Here is a 23,114-nt window from a genome sequence, read left to right as displayed (position 1 = left end):
CACACATACACACACACCCAAACACACACCTCTAAAAGACCTCTGGCATGCAGACTTATGGAGACACACAGGCTTAGAGGGCAGAACTCGGGAATTCAGAAAAGGTCAGACTTCTGGTCAAATTCGCAAACATAGGCAAGTGTTCACAAACGTTTGCAAATAGTTTTTTGTATGCCTTGCATTCTCCATGAACATTTGCAAACACTCACGTTCTCAACGAGCATAGTGGCGCTGGATGAAGGGTTACTGTTAAAATGGAATGTTTACACCAAATCGTTTTAATTGAACTGTTCAGAAAAACATATTGGCCACGAATGTTTTCCACCATTTGCCGAAATGAATCACACCTCAGGTTAGGCTCAAGAAGTAGGAAGACAGTCAAAGTTATGAAAGAACACATTCCAGACATTCCAGAAATCCAGAATGGGTCAGGACTTCACCCAGACGGATGTGGCTCTGATCTGGCCCAGATCCGGTCATGATCTGGCACACACCTGTCATATTTGCAGCAGGTCAGAGGTCAGATAATTTCAAGAGCCGGTGTTCTCTGGGTCAAAGCCGAGAGAAACTGACCTCTGAATTCCGTATTGCTTTCTGATTCTGATTCTGATAATTATTAGTTTGGTGGAAGCGCTATACTAAGTGGGAAGGTTGACGCTCTACACCCATCAACTCAATACCAGCCTAGCTCATTCTCTCTCTCTTTCCCTCTCAGAGGAAGGGACAGAGAAACAGAGAGGAAGTGTAAGGAGCAGGGTCAGCGATAAAACAACAGAGGTCACTCTTGCGATTCAGTCCCATGCAAAAAGAAAGAAGAGGAAAGATGGAGAGAAGAAACAAGGGAAGAACAGAACAGAGGAGGGGGAAGATAAAATAAGAGAAGAGAGGAGTGGCAATAAAGTGAGAGGAGAGAACAGAAGAGGGGGAGATGAGAGGAGAGGAGATGAGAAAAAAGATGAGGAGAGGAGTAGAGAGAGGAAGAGAAGACAAGATGTCGTCGAGAGAGTGAGTATAAAATTAGTAGACAAGAAGAAAGAAGAGATAAGAGAGGGAAAGAGGAGAGAAAGAAATAATAGGCAGAGTAAAAATAAATAAATAAACAAGAGTAAGTGTGGTAGCAGAAAAGCAGAGGAGAGGAGAGGATTGTTACCTGACACACAATGTTATCATAGTAAGCCAGATGGCGAGCATGGGATAGTTTAGACGGGGAGTCACACACAGTCCTTACGTTTGCCTGCGAGCCCTCAGCGATGGTCGACACCGAGAAGTTATCATGATGCTCCGACTGGGGCCGGTATTTACTGAGAGAAAGGGAGAGAGAGATTAAGGAAACATAGCAAAGTTTTCATGAGGTTACTGTACGACTGGCTACTGACAGAGTGTGAATGAGTGTTTGTGTGTGTGTGTGTGTGTGTGTGCGTGTTTGTATGTGTCTATATGTGTGTGTGTGTGTGTATATGTATATGTGTGTGTGTGTGTGTGTGTGTGTGTGTTTGTATATGTGTGTGTGTGTGTGTGTGTGTGTGTGTGTGTGTGTGTGTGTGTGTGTGTGTATATGTATATGTATATGTGTGTGTGTGTGTGTGTGTGTGTGTGTGTGTGTATATGTGTGTGTGTGTGTGTATGTATGTGTGTGTATATGTATATGTATATGTATATGTATGTGTGTTTTGTGTGTGTGTGTGTGTGTGTATGTGTGTGTGTGTATATGTACATGTATATGTATGTGTGTTTGTATGTATGTGTGTTAGTGTGTGTGTGTGTGTGTGTGTGTATATGTATATGTATATGTATATGTATATGTATGTGTGTTTGTGTGTATGTGTGTGTGTATATGTGTGTGTGCACGCCGGTGTGTGTACCTGCGGCGGCGGAGGCGTGTGTTCTCCTGCCTCAGCACGTGGAGGCGTTTGGCGAAGAAGACGACGATCATGAAGAGGAGGAGCACGGTGAGCGAAGCTCCTCCCACTAACAGGCACAGCACCTGGAAGTCGGTGATGATGGCCTCACAACGCGTACCTTTATTCCACACGTACTCCTGCACATTACACCTGAGACAGAGAGGGATGGAGGAGAGAGAGAGAAAGAGAAAGAAAGTTGTTATTCCACACACAATCCTGCATGTTGCTCCTGAGAGAGAGAGGGATGGAGGGAGAGAGAGAGAGATGGAGGGAGAGGAGGGTGACAAAGAAGGGAGGGAAAGAGGAACAAGAGAAGGAGAGAAAACAGAGGGGATGACAAGAAGATGAAACAAAAAGGAGAGAGACATGAAGAGAGAGAAAGAAGGAGAAAGAGAAGAAGAAAGGAAGAGAAGAAGAGAAGAAAGGGCAGGTAGGAGAGATGGGGGAGGAAGAGACTGGGAAAGAGCAATCAATTACACTTCACTGCTGTTTTGGAAAACTGGTAGTCAGCCAGTTAGCCATCTGTGTGTGTGTGTGTATGTGTGCCAGTGTGTAGGAGTATGTGTGGGTGTGTAGTTTAGCATATGTGTGTGTGTGCGTGCATTGATAAGTGTGCAAAGATGTATGCGTGAGTATGTAGTCTAGCGTGTGTGTGTGTGATAGAGAGAGATGGTGAATTTAACTTCACACACAGCTTATGGACTCTAATGTAGTGTCTAAAGCTCCAGGATCTGACAGATGGTCCTCTCCTCAACCCCTCTCTTCCTCTCTCTCTTTCCCATTGCTTCTTTCCATCTCTCTCATTCTTTCTCTCTTTTCTCTCTCTCCTTATGGTTTCTCTTTCCATCTCTCTTCTTCCTCTCACCTTTTCTATCCCCTCCCTCATGCCATTACAATCTTCCTCTTTTGTCTCTTCCCTCTCTCTTTCTCCATATCTCTCTATCCCCCTCTCTTGCTCTTGCTCCACTCTGTATGTGCCTCTGTTCATTCTCACAGCAGTAAAATCCTGTTCTTTTGCTGGGCATTTGGCTGCTTTATAAACAGAAATACTGTAGATGACCTCCCTACTCCACTGAGAGGAAAACCTCAGTCCTGTGATAAAGGACCATCTGTTCCATTCTACACTTATTTTAAAGTCAAAATATTGTAAATATAACACTTTTCCACTACTCTATCTCTTCATAAGCAAATTGTCCTATATATACAGTATCACCCAAGGAGTGCTACTTGTCCTGTTACTGCAGTAATATGATAATATTTTATTTATTTGAACTATGTGGAGTAAGATGACTTTACAGTAATAGGGCACTATAGCTGCAGGTCCCAGTCCTATTGTCACTGAAGCCCGGGGTAAACTCACTCAGTTAGCCTCCATTAGGAAATGTGTGTAAATAGTAAATTCTGTATAAATAGTAGTAAATAATAAATTGTGCATAAATAGTAATTATGTGTAAATAGTACATTGTGTGTAAATAGTAGTAAACAGTAAATTGTGTGTAAACAGAAGTAAATTGACAGGCCCAGTTCACAGTCCTCAGGGTGGGAGCTGTGTTGTAGCTTTACAATAATCAATGGCAACTTATCTGCTCTCTCCACTGTGACCTAGAGCCAGACTATGTTCCTACTGATAAAGTGCCTGTAGAGGCCTGCCAAGCCACAGGCTAAACCTTTTAATGCACAGAGATGTCATCCCAGGCAATGCCAAAGAGACTATAGCTGGATTTCCATTCAACTTTTTAATGTACATTTTGAATATTCGAATAAGAAGTCCTGACTGGAAACACTTGAAATTTGCATTTAATCTTCAAATGCATACAAATGTAATTCATTAGACAGAGGTGGATTAACACTCGATTCACATATTAGGTTTTAGTGCAATTAAAGTTGATGGGAACATTTAATTTACATTTGCATTTACACCCAGTGTTTCCACACTGCACATTTTTTTAGCTAAATTGACATGAATGCCCATAAAAACATGTAAATGAGTTGAAACGAACACTCAGCTTATGCTCTTACAAGCCTCAGCGGAAGGCATGAACAGAGAGTCTGTGCCAAGGGTGGCGCTGCCCATGGTCTGTGCCCAAAGACAGCATGTTCAGAGACTAGTCCCTGACTGCCTAGATCCCAAAACACTTCGCCTACAGGAGCAGATGGATATACCCCACAGAGAGCCGATAAACAGAGACAGTACGTCCTAAGAGACTGTACCCTCTGCCCATGCCCACAGCGTTTACACCCTGGAGCCCTATGAACCATGTCAGTAATTATTATGGACAATGTCAGTAGAAATTATGGCGACTTTTACCTTCTGTAAAACAGTCTGGAAAAAAAACCTTGGGTAATACAACTCTCCAAAATATAAAATGTATGTAGATATTCCGTCATGTCCTGTTTAAACATAGTTTTCTGTGTTTTTTTGAGCATGGAGGCGCTTGAAGAAGCACTCGTGTATTCTTTTTAGATAATCGATTCTGTCCTTTAGTTTCCTCCAGTCCCTGAAATCCTCCCCCACTTTACATGTAGGACATTTATTTACGACGTCGCACTTTAGGACATTTTTTTATGTTTCAGTATATTTTTCCCCACACAATGTGATTGTGGACCATGGATTCAAGCATCCTCTGACATGTCCTCATGAAAACAACATTTTCCTCAAACAGATATTAAGCTCAAGGTTTCCTCCCTAGTCAAATTTCTACCTCTTGTCGGCGGCATGGTGTATCTATAAATGTGATATTGGGAAGCTTCGTAGCACGCAAATGGCGACAGGGAGGTGACTGCAGTGCATAAATCGAGTTACCCCTCCCACTTCTGGTAGAACACAAAGATTTCTTAATCCCGTGCAAATTGGCCATTTATATTACAAACATCCTGTGGTAAAATGACTTTACCCAATGTCTCCACGTAAAACTAATCCTGTCCGAATAGGGCTTAAGAGGTTATGCCCTCTGCTATGTCTATGCTCACAGCATTTAAAGGAGAATTTCCAGCATTTTTTCACATAGATCTCTGTTTCTCAAGGTCACCAAGTACTATTGGTATGAAAGGAAAACAAAAACAATCGGTTCTACCAAGCTCCAGCTAGAGCTGCCAGGCAGCTATAGTGCTACACTCTGGGGGAATATTCATGAGCCTCCATGTTCATGCCCCAGAGTGTAGCACTGTGTATGCCGCAGCCCTAAGAGACTACAGCTGTGCCCTCTGAGACAGAATCCACAGAGAGGCTGAGCCCTGAGTCCCCCCAGAGGGCTGGCAAACTGGCAGTGCCAACCATCTCTGCCCTGGCAAACTGGCAGACTGGCCTCTGTGGAGCCATGACCTGAGAGGCCCTGGGGATGAGCAGGGGGGCAGATGGGGCAGGAGGCTGAGACGTTGTGTAACGTACCTGCATATTTGAAAAAAACTTTTTTTTCTGTGGATACTTGTCCTCTTAACTGCCTCAACTATAAAGCACCATGGGTCAACTCCTGATGTTTTAAATATGCTGCTGTAGTCAAATGACTTGGCTTAATATGTAGAAACAATAACAATATCAGTTTTAATTTGTGTCGCAGTAATAAACATGTACAGATAAATATCTGTTTTAAAAAATAACACACACACACACACACGCATGCACACACACACACACAAAACATCAGAAAATCTTTTAGCAGCATTACCAGCCCTGTTGATGATGGAGATGCCTGTGGAATTCCATGTGTGCTCTTGCTCACACACACACACACACTCATTCACTCACTCTCTCTCTGACATGTCACTGGTTAAAGCTTTCATCTGAGTCATAGTTCCATTAAGCCTCCAAATCCATCAAACCCAATGATCCATCCATGCTGGAAAATGGATTACTCCTCTCCAACACACACACACACACAAGCAGATACACAGACACATACACACATATCGGAGAGCTTCATTCAAGAGAGTTCTGGTCTGTGTGTGTGTGTGAGAGAGAGAGCGTGTTTGTTTATTGTGACAATGACACTATGCCCAATGTCACATATTAAGCAGGGATTCACCCAAGCAGACACACACACACACACACACACACACATTCACTCACACTGTTCATAGCTCATATCTACTCATAGTTCACACCATTACAAGAATCTTGTCTGTTCATACTATTTCTTTAAGCCTAATTCCACAAACCTGATTTGTCATATTTCTGTGTAAATCATGTTTGTCATATTTCTGTGCAAATATATACATTAAATGTGAACATACTTGGCTTATCCTGATTCTAAATGTTGCAATGTTAGATGATCATAATATTTTTGGAGGCTTCTGCTATTTTTACAGTGAGCGCCTCTGGAGCTAACAGCTGTTTGCTGACTCAAGCACTCTCACACACACAAAGACACAAAGACACACACACACACACACTGTCACACACACACACACACACACACACACACACACACACACACACACACACACACAACACACTTAATCTAATATGTCAAATCACAACACCCTAATGGAGATATTATTGTAACAAAGGTTTTTAGCACATGCAACTGCAGATTATGCATGCATATACACATGCATAATCTGCATGTGTGTATGCATGCATAATCTGTGTGTATGTCTATGTGTGTGTGTGTGTGTATATGTGTGTATTCATGTATTTGTGTGTGTGTGTGTGTGTGTGTGTGTGTGTGTGTGTGTGCGTGTGTGTGTGCATACATGTGTGCTTGTGTTTGTCTGTGTGTGTATGTCTATGTGTGTGTGTGTGTGTATGTGTTTATGCATGTATGTGTGTGTGTGTGTGTGTGTGTGTGTGTGTGTGTGTGTGTGTGTGTGTGTGTGCGTGTGTGTGTGTGTGATTGATCCCCGTAGGAGTCCAGGGGCTTACTTACGATGACCAGCAGCAGATGTACAGTAAGCCACCCTGGCTGTCCTTAGAGTTCACACAGGGTCTAATGAGGCTTCAGATCCCCACTGCATGTATGTGTGTGTGCTTGTGTGTGTGTGTGTGTGTGTGTGTGTGTGTGTGTGTGTGTGTGTGTGTTTCTGTGCTTGACTGTGTGTGTGTGTGTGTGTGTGTTTGTGTGTGTGTATGTGCGTGTGCGGTGTGTACTGTATGCATGTGTGTGTATGGCCATCCATGCAGCGCTGGACCCCTCATGAGGACTAGACTGCAGCAGAACTTCCCCCCAGCCTACAGTGTAGCGCACTCTGGATCTGGTTCTGGTGTGTGTGTGTGTGTGTGTGCGGGTAGTCGGTGGGGGGTGTTCTTAAGGAGCACTGGGTATTTGGGTTGAGATATAAGGGTCCATATGCCTTCCTGACCCCCACACACACACACACACACACACACACCATAACTGGCCCTCGGTGCCCTGTCCTGAGCCCTTCCTGGTAATCTCTCTGTCCCAGACTACGGACACACACACACACACACATCCTGACCCGACACATGAGGAAAAAAGACTGTCTAACCAGTTAAGCACTAGCCAAGAAGCAAGTTACTGGAACACAGAAGGGCTTGGCTTATCTTAGCTGAGCTCAATACAGAGATAAATAATGTTTCATACTTTAATTGCTATTGTCTTCAATATATTATAAAGTGTTGAGTTGCTGGATAAACAATAAGGCCATCCTTAAAAATATTTTTGTTTGCAGTAACAGCCAAAAAAAAATAAAAATGGGTCGGTAGGTAGGTGAATATTTTTTTTTTCAAGATTCAAAGTAAAAAAAAAGTACAATTTTGGTCATGGTGATTACGTAGGAATGAATTTACACAAATGTGCATATCGTGACGTAACTGACTGGGTCTTCAACCCGTGCCTTCAGGCGCAACATTGCAAACCTCATTCTGATGCAGGTTATATAGACCAGCCTTTCTCAAACTTCTTTGACCTGAGGCCCGGTCATGGCAGACTTTTGGGTCATAAGGCTCATCTACATGTACCCAGAAAGAAGGCTACAATAGCTCTTGGCCACGTTATATTAAAATTTGACTATACAATACTCAATGCTATACAGTGTATTATACAGTCTCTGCTCTGTTTCTAAGGAAGTTCCAAAAAACAACGTCGTTCTATTAAGTTTCGTTAAATAATAAATAAATAGCCTTCCAACAGATTGAAGCGGAGCTTTGATACCAACGTTATCGATTAGTTGCAGTTTCTCTCGCGCAGACGCGCATTGAATGAATGCTCATACCACCACTTAATTGTAGGGCTCCATGTTTAATGACATCGATAGCAGAAACGTTTGTTTTCTTTTTTCGTCGATCCGCGGTTTCTTGATCAACTGCGCAGCAAATTATCAGATGAAGCACCGGGCCTAATTTCACTCCACGACTCCGCGGACCAGCAGTCTCCATGTTGCGGACCCATATTTTGAGAAATGCTGAATAGACCACAACCAATTTCAATATCGACACGGTCACCGTTAGACTAGGGGAGAAGGGATGAGAAAGATCTGGCCACAGTTCTTCCAGAACTTCGTGCCAAGTAAAAGCGTTATCAGTTTGTGTGAATGAAACGAAGCGTAGGCCATAGTGTGACATGCGTAAAACCAATGGTGTAGAGATGACGCCACAGGTTTTTTTTTAAGTGAGCCACGTTTGCATGTAGGCAATTTATATTCAAATACTTGGGCCTACTAAAATAAATATTATTTTATTGCATTTGTATTGGTTGTTTAGAGTAAAAAAAACAATCGGTCGGTATTAACGCAAGTTTACAACCGGCAAGTCGGTCGGACTAAAAGGGGAAAAAAATAAATGTTTGTGTCGGTTCTAAATTGACAGGGTCGGTCGGGTTACGGCAAACGAAAATATTTTTAAGGATGGCCTAAATAGTTTATTTGACCACTTGTTGTCACATGTTGGTGACCAAGTGTTATCATTCATTTAAAGCAAAACTTTGACATGAACTTCCTCAATTGTCTTTGTTGCCTTATTTCTTTGTTGAAACTGAAGAACCAGTGCATCGATAGTGGACCTAGCTCTGACCTGCCAAAAAACAGATGCTCCGCCAATGGAGCCCTTCTGGAATGGAACACTTCTGTTATGTGTCTGGTGTAGCCTCCCTATACGTTTGGTGTCCATGGTCAACAAGATATTCAAGACAATTTGGACAAGACAATTGTCCAAAGAAAAAGAGAACAGTGCAATCATCAGTGTTTGAGAAAGACAAAGATGATTTACTAATTCATTTTGGATCTCTCTCAGCAGCCTCTTTAGGAATGTAGGAGTGTAACTGCATTGCAGGTTGAGAGTGGTGTGTGTGAGGAGTGTTAACATCTGTGAGTAACAAGTGTGTGTGTGTGTGTGTGTGTGTGTGTGTGTGTGTGTGTGTGTGTGTGTGTGTGTGTGTGTGTGTGTGTGTGTGGTGTGTGTGTAAGAAACTGTTGAGCTCTGAATGGCAAGTGTGTGTGTGTGTGTGTGTGTGTGTGTGTGTGATGCGTGTTAGGGCAATTATGGCAAAAATCATAGTCACGATAATTTTGGTCAATATTGTTATCATGATTGTTGTAATATTCTAATCAACAATTACTCATCACTCAATTTCTGCTACGTGCCTGGTGTAGTCTCCCTATAAGCTTGATGTCCTTGGTCAACATGGTCAACAACACATTAAACAGTAAATGGGCACACAGAACACATCTATATGCAAATATGCTAATTAACATTTTATATGCTGATTGGGGCATTATGATCAATTCTGATGTGTAGGCCTGTAGGAAGTGTCGTAACATTCACATCATATCATTAGAACCATTTGTGTCACATGTGTAGGGAAACAAACAGGGTGGAATAGGAAATGCAATGCTAATAATGAATGCCAAATGTTCTGGCATGGCAAGCTAAGAGACTGCACAATGATAAGATATTAGCAACATTACCATCAGGCTATTATCACATACATTGGCAACACACTAATGTTTATGAGCATTATACTAATGTCTGTCATAATATCTCTTGCTGGGCTGGTCACCATGGCAGGGCGCTGGCATTACTGTAAAAGCAATGTAAGTACACTGACCGAGCCTTCGTTCAGCTGAACCCAGGGAACACATTTGCCCCATTCCAGCAGCTCTGTGTTAGCATTAGCTTAGCTTAACAGCGCTTGATAAACCAGCAGGGTCTGAATTTGGCCCACTTTCAGCTGTAATCTGAGTTAGCATTAGCTTAGCTTAACACAGCTTGATAAACCAGCAGTCTGAATTTGCCCTAATTTCTCTCAACATTCAATTGGGACAATTCTTGGGATTACTCGCTATCTCACACACCCCGATCTGAAAACATGGAACTGACCCCAGACCAAAATAAACCCATCGGGAAAGTTCAGTAAATACACATACGCACACACACACACACACACACGCACACAGACACGCATACACACACGCACACACACGCAGAGAGAGAAGACCAAAGCCAACTCAAAGATAACACCAGTCCATTACACTCACTACCATGTAAAAGTATAAGACACACAACATGTAAGCAGTAGTTACAACAGCTCACTGAAGCCACACACACACACACACACACACACACACACGCATAGCAGTCTAATGCTCCAGTTATAATCTGAACTGCAAGACATCACAACATGGGCACAACATCAGTGAAACTGCCAAACTGACCCTGTTCTTACTGAAGCCACATACACACACATACTCCCACAATGCCCTTGTTCTCGGAGCAGAAGAAACTGTGGCAGTGGGTCACAAGGGGAAGAGGTCTAGTCATACACATCCTGAGCAGCAGGGTTAGATAATACACACACACACACACACACACACACACACACACACACACACACACACAAATGGCAATCATGTACACACATACAAGTTACACACACACCTACGTACGTATGCACGCACACACGCACACACACACACACACACACACACACACACACACACACAGGAAAGGAGAAGACACAATAAAAGACCCTTCTGTCAGCTAATCCCCTAATGGTGCAAAGCTGTGGACAATCTGCCATGTAGTGGGCCATCGGGGAAGCCTGAAGTCTGTGTGTGTGTGTGTGTGTGTGTGTGTGTGTGTGTGTGTGTGCGTGTGTGTGTCTGTGTGGATGTTTATGCATGTGTGTTTGTGTGTGTCAACAAGTAAATGTATACTACCGGTAGTGCTTTTTTTTCTAGGTAGCTGTGGTGATGTAGGCGTGTGAGTGTGTATGTGTGTGTCGTGTGTATGTGTCTCTGTGTATATCTCTGTTTAAATGAGTGTGTGAGTGTGTCTACACAAGCATTTAAATGAAAACATATGTGGTGGTGGGCAAGTGTGTGTATGTGTGTCTAAGTGTGTCTGTTTAGTGTGTTCAGACTAGTACCAGCACAGTGTGAGCTCATATTGAAGTCTGTATGCAGTTATCTAAGTATGTTTCTCCTTACAGACTGCTCAACAGTGTGTAGAACAGTATACGTTACTGTGAGTATAGTTAGAAATAAATTGCTGTGTGTGTGTGTGTGTGTGTGTGTGTGTGTGTGTGTGTGTGTGTGTGTGTGTGTGTGTGTGTGTGTGAGCAGCATGTACATGTGTATCTTCACCTGCAGAATGCTCTGACGTCCTCCATCTTGTAGCATTAGCCTCCGTTAAAGCAGTGTGTGTGTGTGTGTGTGTGTGTGTGTGTGTGTGTGTGTGTGTGCGCGCATGTGTGTGTATGTGTCCTCACCTGCAGAATGCTCCAACACCCTCCACCTCGTAGCACTGGCCTCCATTGAAGCAGTAGTTGGTGAACACAGCACACGGCGACTGGCACGTGCCGTTTCTACGCACATAACCAAGGACACAGCCACTGGAGCTGTCCGCTGACCCCTGGCCTCCGTCGCCACTGGTGACCCCTCCGGGAAGCTGTGCCCAGCGGTTGGATATGGCCGTGGTGCTCAGGAGATTCTCGTCCTCCATATCAGCCACGGTGGGCCCGTCGTCATCGTCCGGGTACTCGGTGGTGGAGTAGTCGGGCGACAGGTAGTCGTAGAAGTCCGAGAGCGTCCAGGAAGTGGGGTCGCCCCCTTGAAGCTCCTGGGCCTCCCCTTCCGGACCCATGACCCCGGTGGACGGGGGGTCGTAGAACTCCACGCGGATCACGCCGTCCTCTGATTGGCCGTGAGCGTGGTGGTGAGGGTGAGGGGGCGGGACCGGTGGAGGCGGGTCCAGGAGCGAACCGTCGGCCTTGATTGGTGGGTCATAAGACCACACGTCCTCCCTGAGGTTGTCCTCGTCCTCGTCCTCGGCGAAGTCCAGCGGAGCACGCTGATTGGCTCGACTGGCCGCCAGGGTGGGGAGCCCTGCCCCTACGCCCTGCAGCTGCTCCCACAGGTGCTGATGCGTGTGCGAGCGTGGCCTCCGGGGGGCGATGGCGAGCGGCCTGCCCGCCTCAGGCAGCTCTCTCTTGGGCCGAGACAGGGCCTCAGGAGGGGGGGAAGAGGAGCCGGACGCCTCCTCCACACCTCCAGAGGACCAGCTAGCAGAGGAGTCCCCAACGCCATCGGGCAGCACAGGGCGACCTGGCAGAGAAGTCCCTATGAGACACACACACACACACATACACACACACACAGGTCAGTCAGCAATTACATAACTCATTATCTTTCTCTTGCAGGTTCAGTGTTGTTTGAAAGTAGATTAAATGAGGGATGATCTGAAGTGCTTACTGTAAGTGTGTGTGTGTAGACATCAGAAATGGTACATTTGTGTGTCTGCATGTGTGTGTGCACATACTGTGTGTGTGTGTGTGTGTGTGTGTGTGTGTGTGTGTGTGTGTGTGTGTGTAAATGAGCAGGATTATGAGATATTGTGGCATTGAGTGCAGATTAGGAGTAGGATTAGAGCCTATAGGTTAAGACTTGCTGTGGTCAATCTGGAAGGACAGAGATTGAAAGGGTGCTTCTCTGTCCCATTAATGGCCACATGGCTGCACAGACTCAGTGGTCATTTTAACACACACACACACACACACACACATAGAGAGCTGTTGTGCACTATCATTATACTGTATAGACACACATCTAAATCCAGCCAAACAGAATTGCATGAGTTCATGACTTGTGAATTATCCTACACACACACACACACACACACTCAAATGCAAAGACGCAAATTCTACCAAAAACTCAAAGTTCATGACTTGTTTGTAAGTACATGTTTGAATGAATATCACACACACACACACACACACACACACACACACACACAGTCACAGACCCCATCTCAAACAGTAGGTCTGTGTGCTGTTGCCATGGAAGGGTGCACTGAGCTGTAGAGAAGAGTGGAAAGACGAAGGAAGAGAAGTAGAGAGTGAGAGCTGAGAGAGAGAGAGATAAAGAGGAAGGGAGGCAGAGAGAGAGGAGAAAAGGAAGGCGGAGGGAGAGAAGTAAAGAGCAAGAGTGTGAGAGAGTGAGGGACAGAGAAGAAGGGAGACAGAGAGAGCGAGAGAGGAGAGAGAGGCCCCTGTGTTCCCCCTCTCCACTCGTCTGCCTCGGGTCATTGTCATGCGTCTCCTCACGCCACAGAGCACCAGCAGCCCACAGAGAGGACACTGGGCCGCCTGTGGGCCAGAGCAGGGCCACAGCCATGCCAGCACGGGAACAGTAGAGTCAGACAGGGAGAGAAGGAGAGAAGGATATGGCAGAATAGAGAGAAGGACAAAGAGGGATAGAGAGAGGAGAGAGAGAGATAGAGAGGAGAGGCTTCCCTCTCCCTCTCTGCCACATCTTTCCTCTTCTCTCAATCTCTGTTCCCCTCTGTGTGTATGTGTGTGTGTGTGTGTGTGTGTGTGTGTGTGTGTGTGTGTGTGTGTGTGTGTGTGTGAGATTGAGAGAAGAAAGAAGAGAGAGAGGAATGGAGAGAAGAGAGAGGGATGGGAGTGAAAGAGGAAAGATGTGGCAGAGAGGGAGAGGGAAGCCTCAGATCAGATCAGCCTAGATCATGGCCTCATCTTGTCAAGATACATACAAGAGTCACAACCAGATACACCACCACCACAACCAGCTACACCACCACCACAACCAGCTACAGCACCACAACCAGATACATGACCACAACCAGATACACCCACATCACAACTAGCTACATCACCACAACCAGATACACCACCACAACTAGCTACATCACCACAACTAGATACACCACCACAACCAGCTACATCACCACAACCAGCTACATCACCACAACAGATACACCCACATCACAACTAACTACATCACCACAACCAGCTACATCACCACAACCAGATCCACCCACATCACAACTAGCTACATCACCACAACCAGATACACCACCACCACAACCAGCTACATCACCACAACCAGATACACCACCACCACAACCAGCTACATCACCACAACCAGATACACCCACAACATAACCAGCTTCACCACCACCATAACCAGCTACATCACTACAACCAGATAAACCACCACCACAACCAGCTATACCCAGACCACAACCAGATACACCACCACCATAACCAGCTACATCAACATAACCAGCTACACCCACATCACAACCAGATACACCACCACCACAACCAGCTACACCCACACCACAACCAGCAACACCACCATCACAACCAGCTACATCCATACCAAAATGAGATCCACCCTTGCCACAATCAGATACACCCACTCCACAACCAGCTACATCACCACCCCAACTAACTACACCCATACCACCACCAGCTACATCAATACCACAATCAGCTCCATCACCACCATAACCAGTTACACCCACACCACAACCAGCTACACCATCACCACAACCAGCTACACCACCACAACCAGATACACCCACACCACAACTGATACACCCACACCACAACCAGCTACAGTTTAGGGAGCTGCATTGAGCCTAAAAAGTTCACACTTTTCCAGACCACTTTAAGATGCAGTGTTCGTTTCAGTTCTGGTTTTGTCATTTTTTACAGATCTTTAGGTAACACTTTACTTGACAGTATCAGCATAAGAGTGACATGACACTGTCATGAACACATGAACCCTAATCCTAACCTCTAACCCTAACTTGTTATGACAAAAACCGAATGTCACTTAATAAGAGAAGTGTTATGTCATTTATGACTTGTTTATGACACGTTCATGACAGTGTCATGTCACTCTTATGTAGATACTGTCACGTAAAGTGTAACCGATCTTTATTTGGAATAGATGTCAAGAAAAAACAGCTATCTTGGTTAGCTTAAGTATTCCCAAAGAATGTACTATATCTTAAAGCAATACCTTTTGGTACAACATTAGTAAAAACAATGTAATTTTAAAAGATCCCCCCCCCCCCCATGCTAAGGACAATCAAACACTTGTGCTCAGAGCCCCAGTGAGAACTTCCTCTGATCTCGACAGTGTTGCTCTCAAGCCATGGAACTGTTGTCCAAATACGGCATCAGGAAGGAAGAGACCCCAACAGCGAGACACTATCTCACACTGGGTCGAGTATGTGATGGCAGCAGCCTGAATGCTAACAGCAAGACACAAACTCACACTGGGTCAAGTATGCGATGGCAGCAGCCTGAATGCTTACAGCAAGACACTAACTCACAGTGGGTCCAGTATGTGATGGCAGCAGCCTGGATGCTAACAGCAAGACACTAACTCACAGTGGGTCTTTAAAGGCACAGTCCACAATTCTGGTGAAAGGCTGTTGATATTTGAGCTCAACAGCCAATGAAATATCAACCCTGCCCCTCCATGCGCCTGAAGCAATGTGTTGATTGGCTGTAATTGTTTATGGCCTGGTCTAAAACCACAACTATTATTCCCACTGACAGATCGAAGACTGTGTATTATGAACCATTTTTTTTGTTGAGCACACAAACACACACACAGAAAGGACAGCTAGAGGAACAGGAGGAGCCGTTTGCTGAAGTTGACAGGAAATGAGTGGAATTGCCCACTATACCTCTAACGTCAATTAACCTGAACTCATCTACTTCTCATGCGGTCACTCTCAGCGCCAAGTGTGAGAGAGAGAGAAAGAGAGAGAGAGAGAGAGAGAGAGAGAGGAGCTTCTCAACCAAAGGATCAGATACAAAGCTGCCTTTGAGAGGGATTTCCTTTCCCCTTTTAGTTAAGTACCGAACACACAGATAGAGAGAGAGAGAGGGAGAGACACATGGGATAGTGGATGACAAAGCAATCATTGATCAAAGAGGAACTAGTGATTGATTGTGTGTGTGTGTGTGTTTATCTTATTTCTGTCTCTCCTCCCACTCTGTACATTTCTCCACTCCTCTCTTTCTCTCTTCCCTGCTTGTCTCTCCACTCCTCCATCCTCCCTCTCTTTCCTCTTTTCTGTATCCCGCATCCCTCCATCTGTCTTGTATGTCTTCCACCCTTTCTTCGCAACTCCTCACAGTATGTGCATGCGTAACTGTGCATGTATGTGTGTGTGTGTGTGTGTGTGTGTGTGTGTGTGTGTGTGTGTGTGTGCATATGTGTCTAAATGAGAGGGAAGTTGGTGTCCAGCAGCTCTACCCAGGTGACTGTAGGATGACACAATATGTTTGTGTGTGTGTATGTGTGTGTGCGTGCGCACACTTGTGTGTTTGGCCTCCTTAAGTCCAACAGTGATGACAGTGGGACAACATGGTGTGTGTGTCTTTGTGTGTGTGTGTGTATGTGATCCTGTCTGTGCATGTGTGTGTGTGTTTGGCCTTGTCCAGGTCTACACAGGTGATAGTGGAAAAACACAGTATTGCCAGGCAATGCCGACAAGTCACCGGACAATCACACAGGGCTGCCAAGGCTGTTTGGTAAATTATGCCAACCCATCTCTCTCTCTCTCTCTCTCTCAATCATTCATTCACAGCATACAAACTCTCTCTTTGCCTCCATCACTGATCATGATAGTAACACAGTATCAGCCAATTCCTTTCACTGCACTGACAATATTGGACATGTCCAATATTGCATCTTCTGATATCCACCTGGTTTTTATCCTCTGTCCACTCTGTTTACATTATAACTTAGTGCAGTCTTAGCAGGCTACCTGGAATATGTTTCAACTTATATTTCTTTAAAAATTTTGAGAAATATAAAAGTTTGCTTTTACATGGCTTAGGATATGTCAAGCACTGTCTACTGCCACATTAAAATCAATACAACACAGCTTCGGCTGGGGAAAACAATGGATTTCTGAATACTGAGGTGTCATGGCGACGCCCATTGTTGGCTAGAGAATTATCATTGTTTGTCTGCAAGAATATCTTAAGAATATCTTAAAAGTTAACTTCCTGGAAAGGTATAATATCCTCCTCTCAGTTCCTGGAGCAGCGAGAGGATAGATTTAGTTTCTCTGCCCGCATGAGAGGCAGGGAAGAGGGTCCAGTTCCAGAACCAGTGTGACACAAAGTCCAGTATTGGTTGGGTTCAGTTCCTGTAGCTGTGAAAGAGGGTTCAGTCTCCCCAAGTGAGAAGGTTCAGGGTAAAAAGGGTTCACTTCTTTTGCGAGATCAGCACTGATTGTATGATGCTTCAGCTTTTGAAGCATTATGAGATGGTTCTGTTTCTGTTAGGAGTCGTTTCAGTGAGATCAGTGCCAAAAGCACTAAGAGATGGTTCAGTTCCAGCACCGGTTGTTGTGTGACAACTCAGTTCCTGAAACAGCATGGAGTGGTTGAGTTTCCGTACAAGTGAGTAAAAAGGATTCGCCCCATATATATAATATGCAAGCGGGAAAGGTTCCTGAAGCACTGTGAGATGGGGTGTTCTCTGTAGCCTGGGTTCCATATAAGAGCCTGCTGTTCCTGCCCTTACAAAAAAGAACTATAGTAATACTATACTATAGTAATACTACTAAAATTTCTGAAGTAGATTTCTATTGTATTAATTCCATAGAAGTATATAATACTTCTATGATATTCTGTAATATAAATATGCTTGCCCTCTGTAGTGATTCTATAGTACAGTCTTCTATCTAAAATAGTCTAAAATACCACAAGATTCCTATAATATCTATAATATTCCTATAAGATTACAATAATATTTTGTCCCAAAATACCTGGTGCTAACAGGTTACTTGGGCACTGGCGCTAGCAGGCTAACTGGACAATAGCTGTAGCAGGGTACTTGGGTATTGCCCTTAGCAGACTAGCTGAGCTCTGGCATTAGCAGGTTAGCTGGGCAATGGAGCTTGGATGCTAGAAGAGCACTGGTACTAGCAGGTTTACTGGGCAGTGGGCATTGGCTTTAGCTGGGCACTGGAACCAGTGGAGCTTACAGGCTAGCAGGGCACTGGATTTAGCAGGGTCCCAGCGCTAACAGAGCGTAGCTAATGCTCTCTGACAGGCTGGCAATGCTGAGGCCTTAGTGGCAGATGGTCAAGCCTTGGTGGCGAATGCCCAAAGCAGATTACACACACACACACACACACACACACACACACACACACACACACACACTGCTCTTCGGTCAGTTTCACACCACTACCAGTCCCTACCAGAAGCCTCATAAATGCACCAGCAAATCTGATCCTGGATTACTGTACCCCACAGACTTATGCACTAAATGCTACCGAGTACCCCATCCGCACCGATCTGGACAAAGTGACATGAATGCACACATTATTCTGTTCTTTATTGTGTTGCACTTTTTCAGAATTATGCATTTAAAAATGTCTTCATATTTTGTAGAATCTGTCTCTAAGCATTGTCTTTATTGTTTCTTTATTGTAAATTGTTAATCAGATGGAAAGTATTCGGTGTGTGCTGCTGTCTCTATTTGACTGCAAGCAATGACAGCAGAGAGAAATGTGTGTGTTTGTGTGTGTGCAATGACAGTCTGTTTGCAGAGTAGGAAATGGTATGAGCATGTGTGTGTTTAATGGTGTGTCAAAGGAAGATGAATTTGATTGGTGAGTGTATTTGGTAAGTGTATTTAAGTGGCAGAATCACAGCAGAAGTGTGTGTGTGTGTGTGTGTGTGTGTGCTGGACTTGATGGAATACCTCCTGGCTGGTGCTGAAGTTCAGATGTAGGCCAAATTTCAAACTCATTCCTACAACTCATTCAGAGCATCAGCACTCACTCACTCACTCACTCACTCTCTCTCTCTCACACACACACACACACACACACACACACAGAGGCTCTCTCATTCATTCACACAGACCCTCACTCTCAAACTCTTTCTCTGTCTTTCTCTCTCTCTCTCTTTCATACGCAGACGCACGCACACACACACACACACACACACACACAAACTGGTGCTTCCTCTGGGCATGATATAAAGTGCTGTCTATAGGTGGAGATGAGGCAGGCTAGTTAGTAAGGGGAAAAAAAGGGAGGGTTTGATTGAGACCAGAAAAAGAACATCTTTCTTCCCTACTTCCTAGTCAGGTTACCCCTGAGGCTGTTTTGGCACTGACCTTCCAAAGTGCCTTATTTGCGGTCAAGATATTCTTCCCTTTGACCTCTAGGGGTTGTTTTCTGAGGCAAATAAGGGGTGTTGGGTGGGGGGCTCGGTTGATTCCAGAAGCCTGCCATATAACATACTGTAATAACCAACATTGTTATTACTGGGGCGGCCTAATATGATATTCATGTATAGGTCTCATCCTCTCTAGCCCTGCCCCTTTCCCTTGCCAACTCTCCCACATTTGGTATGAGATTTGTGCCTTCGAGTTCTGTCTCAGTCTAAAGCAAGAAAACATCCACTGACTATTGCATCTCACACCAGAAAATACTCCTGTTGTGGCTATAACCTTTGACAATATCATGCCAAGCCAGGCTTGAGAGTTGACAACTCGGTGATTGTTTGCAACATAACAAGGAACATAAATATCAACATCCCACCAAGCAGTCATATAGCTGGACATACAGTGGTGTATTTCTGATCAATATGACACCCAGGGTTTACAGTTAAACAGATGTCACTCCTCATCAGAAAGGGGGTAATCTGGCGACCCATGAGGCAATGGCAGTGAAGGCATCATGCCATTGGCTCAACCCAGGGGTGTCTAGACACGAGAACTCTTTCCTGCTGTGCTCTTTCTCAGTTACACACAAACACACACAGACATACACACACATACACACACACACACTTTCCCTGTGTGGACCAGCTTCTGGCTACTCTTGTCCATAGTCAATAACTCAAACTGCTGCCATAACAACCAAATCAAGAAAGCACAGTAGAAACACATAATAATAATAATAGGCCTAATAAAAAAGATTAGCAAAGGATGTGCTTGCAGTCTGGATTTATAACTGATTTATAACTACCAAGGGCCCAAAGAGATCCAAAAATGCCTGCTTCCTTGCAGTAAACAACCTAACTTCACACAAAACCTAACTTCACAATCACATACACCCTGGAGCGCTAACTGGTTCGCCTCTGGCGCTGGGTAACCATGACTACAGGCCAGAGAGTTATGCTTTGAGTTTATTTTCAACAACAAGATGCTTGAATTTCAAATAGCCTGTCATATCAGCTTGAGGAGTTATTAAGCCCAAACTTCCTCTCTTGCCCTTGCATGTGCATCATGTAGGAACAGATAGACGTCCACTCCAAAGGAATATCCTCTGATTCGGACACGTGTTAGCCTACTTTAATTTACGATCGATGGCATGCGCAGTCGACTGTTGCATGACAGCCTAGTTCGGTCACTTATCTCAACAAAATGCAATCGAGTAGGCCTAAGCTAACATTCAGAAACTTCACAGCGTCGTAGTCGTAGGGCTATGGAATGTGGCTGAATGTTGGAATGGAATGTCGAATAACTATTTAAACTCACGACGACCACACAGTCTTAATCCTGTCTTTGTGTCTCAACACCACCACCATCCTAGGCCTACCTTTTTCTTTTCAACTGATTTCCAGTAATAAAAAGGAAAGAGAAAAATAGCGCCCAACCGAGGGGCCAAGACTCGACTGGGATAGCGCAGCTATAATTGCCAACTGAATGCCAAACACACACACACAAATGCGCTCAAGAGCTTTGAATAAGTGACCAAATTTGCATCTGCAAACGAGTAGCCCACAAAGAACTCAATCAAGTAGCCTGGCGGAGCTGACAAGAGGCAGCTGAAACCGCTCAGTGTGAGAGAGCGGTTGGGGAAAGCCGTTTGTATGGTCACTATAGTGGTGTACTACAGTAGCCCAGTCCTGTGGAGACCTTGTGTTGTCCAGCACAATCTCGCTGCCTGTCAGAGTTATTAGTCTGTAAAGACTAAATTACGCTTCTCTGTCTGTGTCGGACACACACACACACACACACGCAAACACGCAAAAATCCTAAGTGGCTAATCGACGTTAATCTTAATACGAATTTGATGTGGTATTACATAGGTGAGGTAGCATTAAGCACAGAGTACATAGTGAAAACAACAGATTAACATTAGCCATGTATGCCCTTTCATTTGTCCCAGAATAAACAGCCTAAAGAACCTTACCTAGTGCACCGGACGAAATCACGTGCAGGGCGAGAAAGCTGGACACAAGCGATGTCCTCCAGCAAAACGCGCTCCCGCGAGTTCTGTCGAAGCCCATACTTTCATTCACCAGAGTGAGTGAATAGAAAACTAGCGACTTTTCAACGGAAAAATGACTCCTGTAACAATGAACTTGATGCACTTTGTAAACCCAATAGCAGCTAGCGCTGTCTTATGTACTAATCAAAAGTCATTTAGACGCGTTCCCATATCTGTCTGTCATTGCGTTGCCGAGGCAGTGTAGCCCGTTTTGTTGATGCTCGGTAGAAAAGCTCAAAACAGTCTCCCCCGTCACCGCTCCGGACCCATGTCCCCCGCGGGAGTCCTCTGCCCTTAGTGCCGCACGCAGAGAGAAGAGCTGTCCAATTGGTACGCACACCAAACGGTGAGCCAGATTGAGCCCCGCCACCGGTAGACCGTAAGCTGCTGAGAGAGGAGCTGCGCGCGAAGTCACAAGATAGAGCAACGACTTTTGGAGTGCATCGCTCTCTCTCTCAGCCATCATCCGTAAACAGGCAGCATCAATGGACCATGGACAATGCTGATCTATGACAAAACATGATGTATTGTAAGAGGACAGCCAGGTAATCTTTTATTATGACCGCCGCTAGCGTGGCTAGGGATTGTCAATCCCCCTTATCTTCCTGAATTTTTGGTCAAACGATAGCCTACCCTGGACATCGAAACATTATGGAAATTTTTCGTTTGGTCCCCAGGGGCCACTCCCTCCCTGCACTGGGCCCCCGAAACCCAAAAATGCAGTTTTTCCTAAATAACTACCTGAACCGTGGCACAGAGGATGAAGCCATTTTTATGTTGGTCTCAAGGGTCCACACCAACCTAGCCCATAATCACTCATTTGTGACTGTTTTAAAATCACTTTGTTGCAGACTTCATGATAATGAAGTTATGCGAGAGAGTGAGAGAGAGAGAGAGATGGAGACACTACCTAAAACACTATAACACTTAAGCTTTCTCTCTCTCTCTCTCTCTCTCTCTCTCTCTCTCATAAAATCACACACACACACACACACACACGCACACACACGCTGTTGGAATGTGTCTCTGTTGCACTCCACCTACTCCCGCGTTTGGGATTAGCAGACGCTGCTTGCCATGTCAACAGTGTGGAAAATAAAGTCTGCTGAAATCTTGGTGATGTGGATGATTTATGAAACAAAACAAGTAGCAGACCAGAGACAGCCATTGGATTCTAGAATGCTGGCGTGCACTTACCTCCAAGGTCCAACGAGAGAAAAGCCAATGGCAAGACAGATAATCTGGTTCTTTGAAACACCATGGCCACAATATTTGTTATGCTTATTTTATGTGACTGTTCAATCACTCAGCCGCCTACAGTCTTAATACTAGTAAGGGATAGAAGCGGCCAGCCACCCTTCTGTCACATGTCTGATTCCCTATACTACCCAGTTGGCCACATTTGTCCCTGTTTGTTTGTTTTTACTGGCTGGGTCTGAATTAACCATCTTTGACCAGAAATCATATAGGCCTGCAAAACTGTAATAACTTGCCAATAATGTAATGACATTTCTGAACCAATAAGTGATAACATTTGCCAATAATGAAATAAGTTATAACATTATTGGCTGGCTATTACATTATTGGCTGGGTTAAAAAAAATGTAATAACTGCAGCCGATAATGTAATAATCACCTTATTGGAGGTCAAGCACCGAAGGCACCTTTTCTTTCTATTATTATTATTGTTGTTGTTGTTATTATTATTATTATTATTATTATTATTATAATGATAATTATACA

General features: G+C 44.6%; 1 protein-coding gene across 3 annotated transcripts in view; it reads right to left on the bottom strand.

The window, feature by feature from the left end:
* Positions 1-21,962, bottom strand: part of cspg5b (chondroitin sulfate proteoglycan 5b) — a 30,610-nt gene extending 8,648 nt beyond the window's left edge. Inside the window, exons 1-4 of one of the 3 annotated variants that reach the window (XM_048229250.1) lie at positions 21,295-21,962; positions 11,567-12,416; positions 1,863-2,051; positions 1,151-1,301 (exon numbers count right to left, since the gene is read on the bottom strand). In XM_048229250.1, coding sequence (XP_048085207.1) covers positions 1,151-1,301; positions 1,863-2,051; positions 11,567-12,416; positions 21,295-21,391 — 1,287 coding nt within the window. In that variant the 5' untranslated portion in view covers positions 21,392-21,962. The remainder of the gene's footprint in view (positions 1-1,150; positions 1,302-1,862; positions 2,052-11,566; positions 12,417-21,294) is intronic. The other 2 variants (XM_048229251.1, XM_048229252.1) reach the window with 2 other exon arrangements.
* Between the last annotated feature and the right edge of the window lie 1,152 nt (positions 21,963-23,114).

The sequence above is a fragment of the Alosa alosa genome, chromosome 20 (assembly GCF_017589495.1).
Source record: "Alosa alosa isolate M-15738 ecotype Scorff River chromosome 20, AALO_Geno_1.1, whole genome shotgun sequence".
Lineage (NCBI taxonomy): Eukaryota > Metazoa > Chordata > Actinopteri > Clupeiformes > Clupeidae > Alosa > Alosa alosa.
This window is presented reverse-complemented; position numbering and strand designations above follow the sequence as displayed.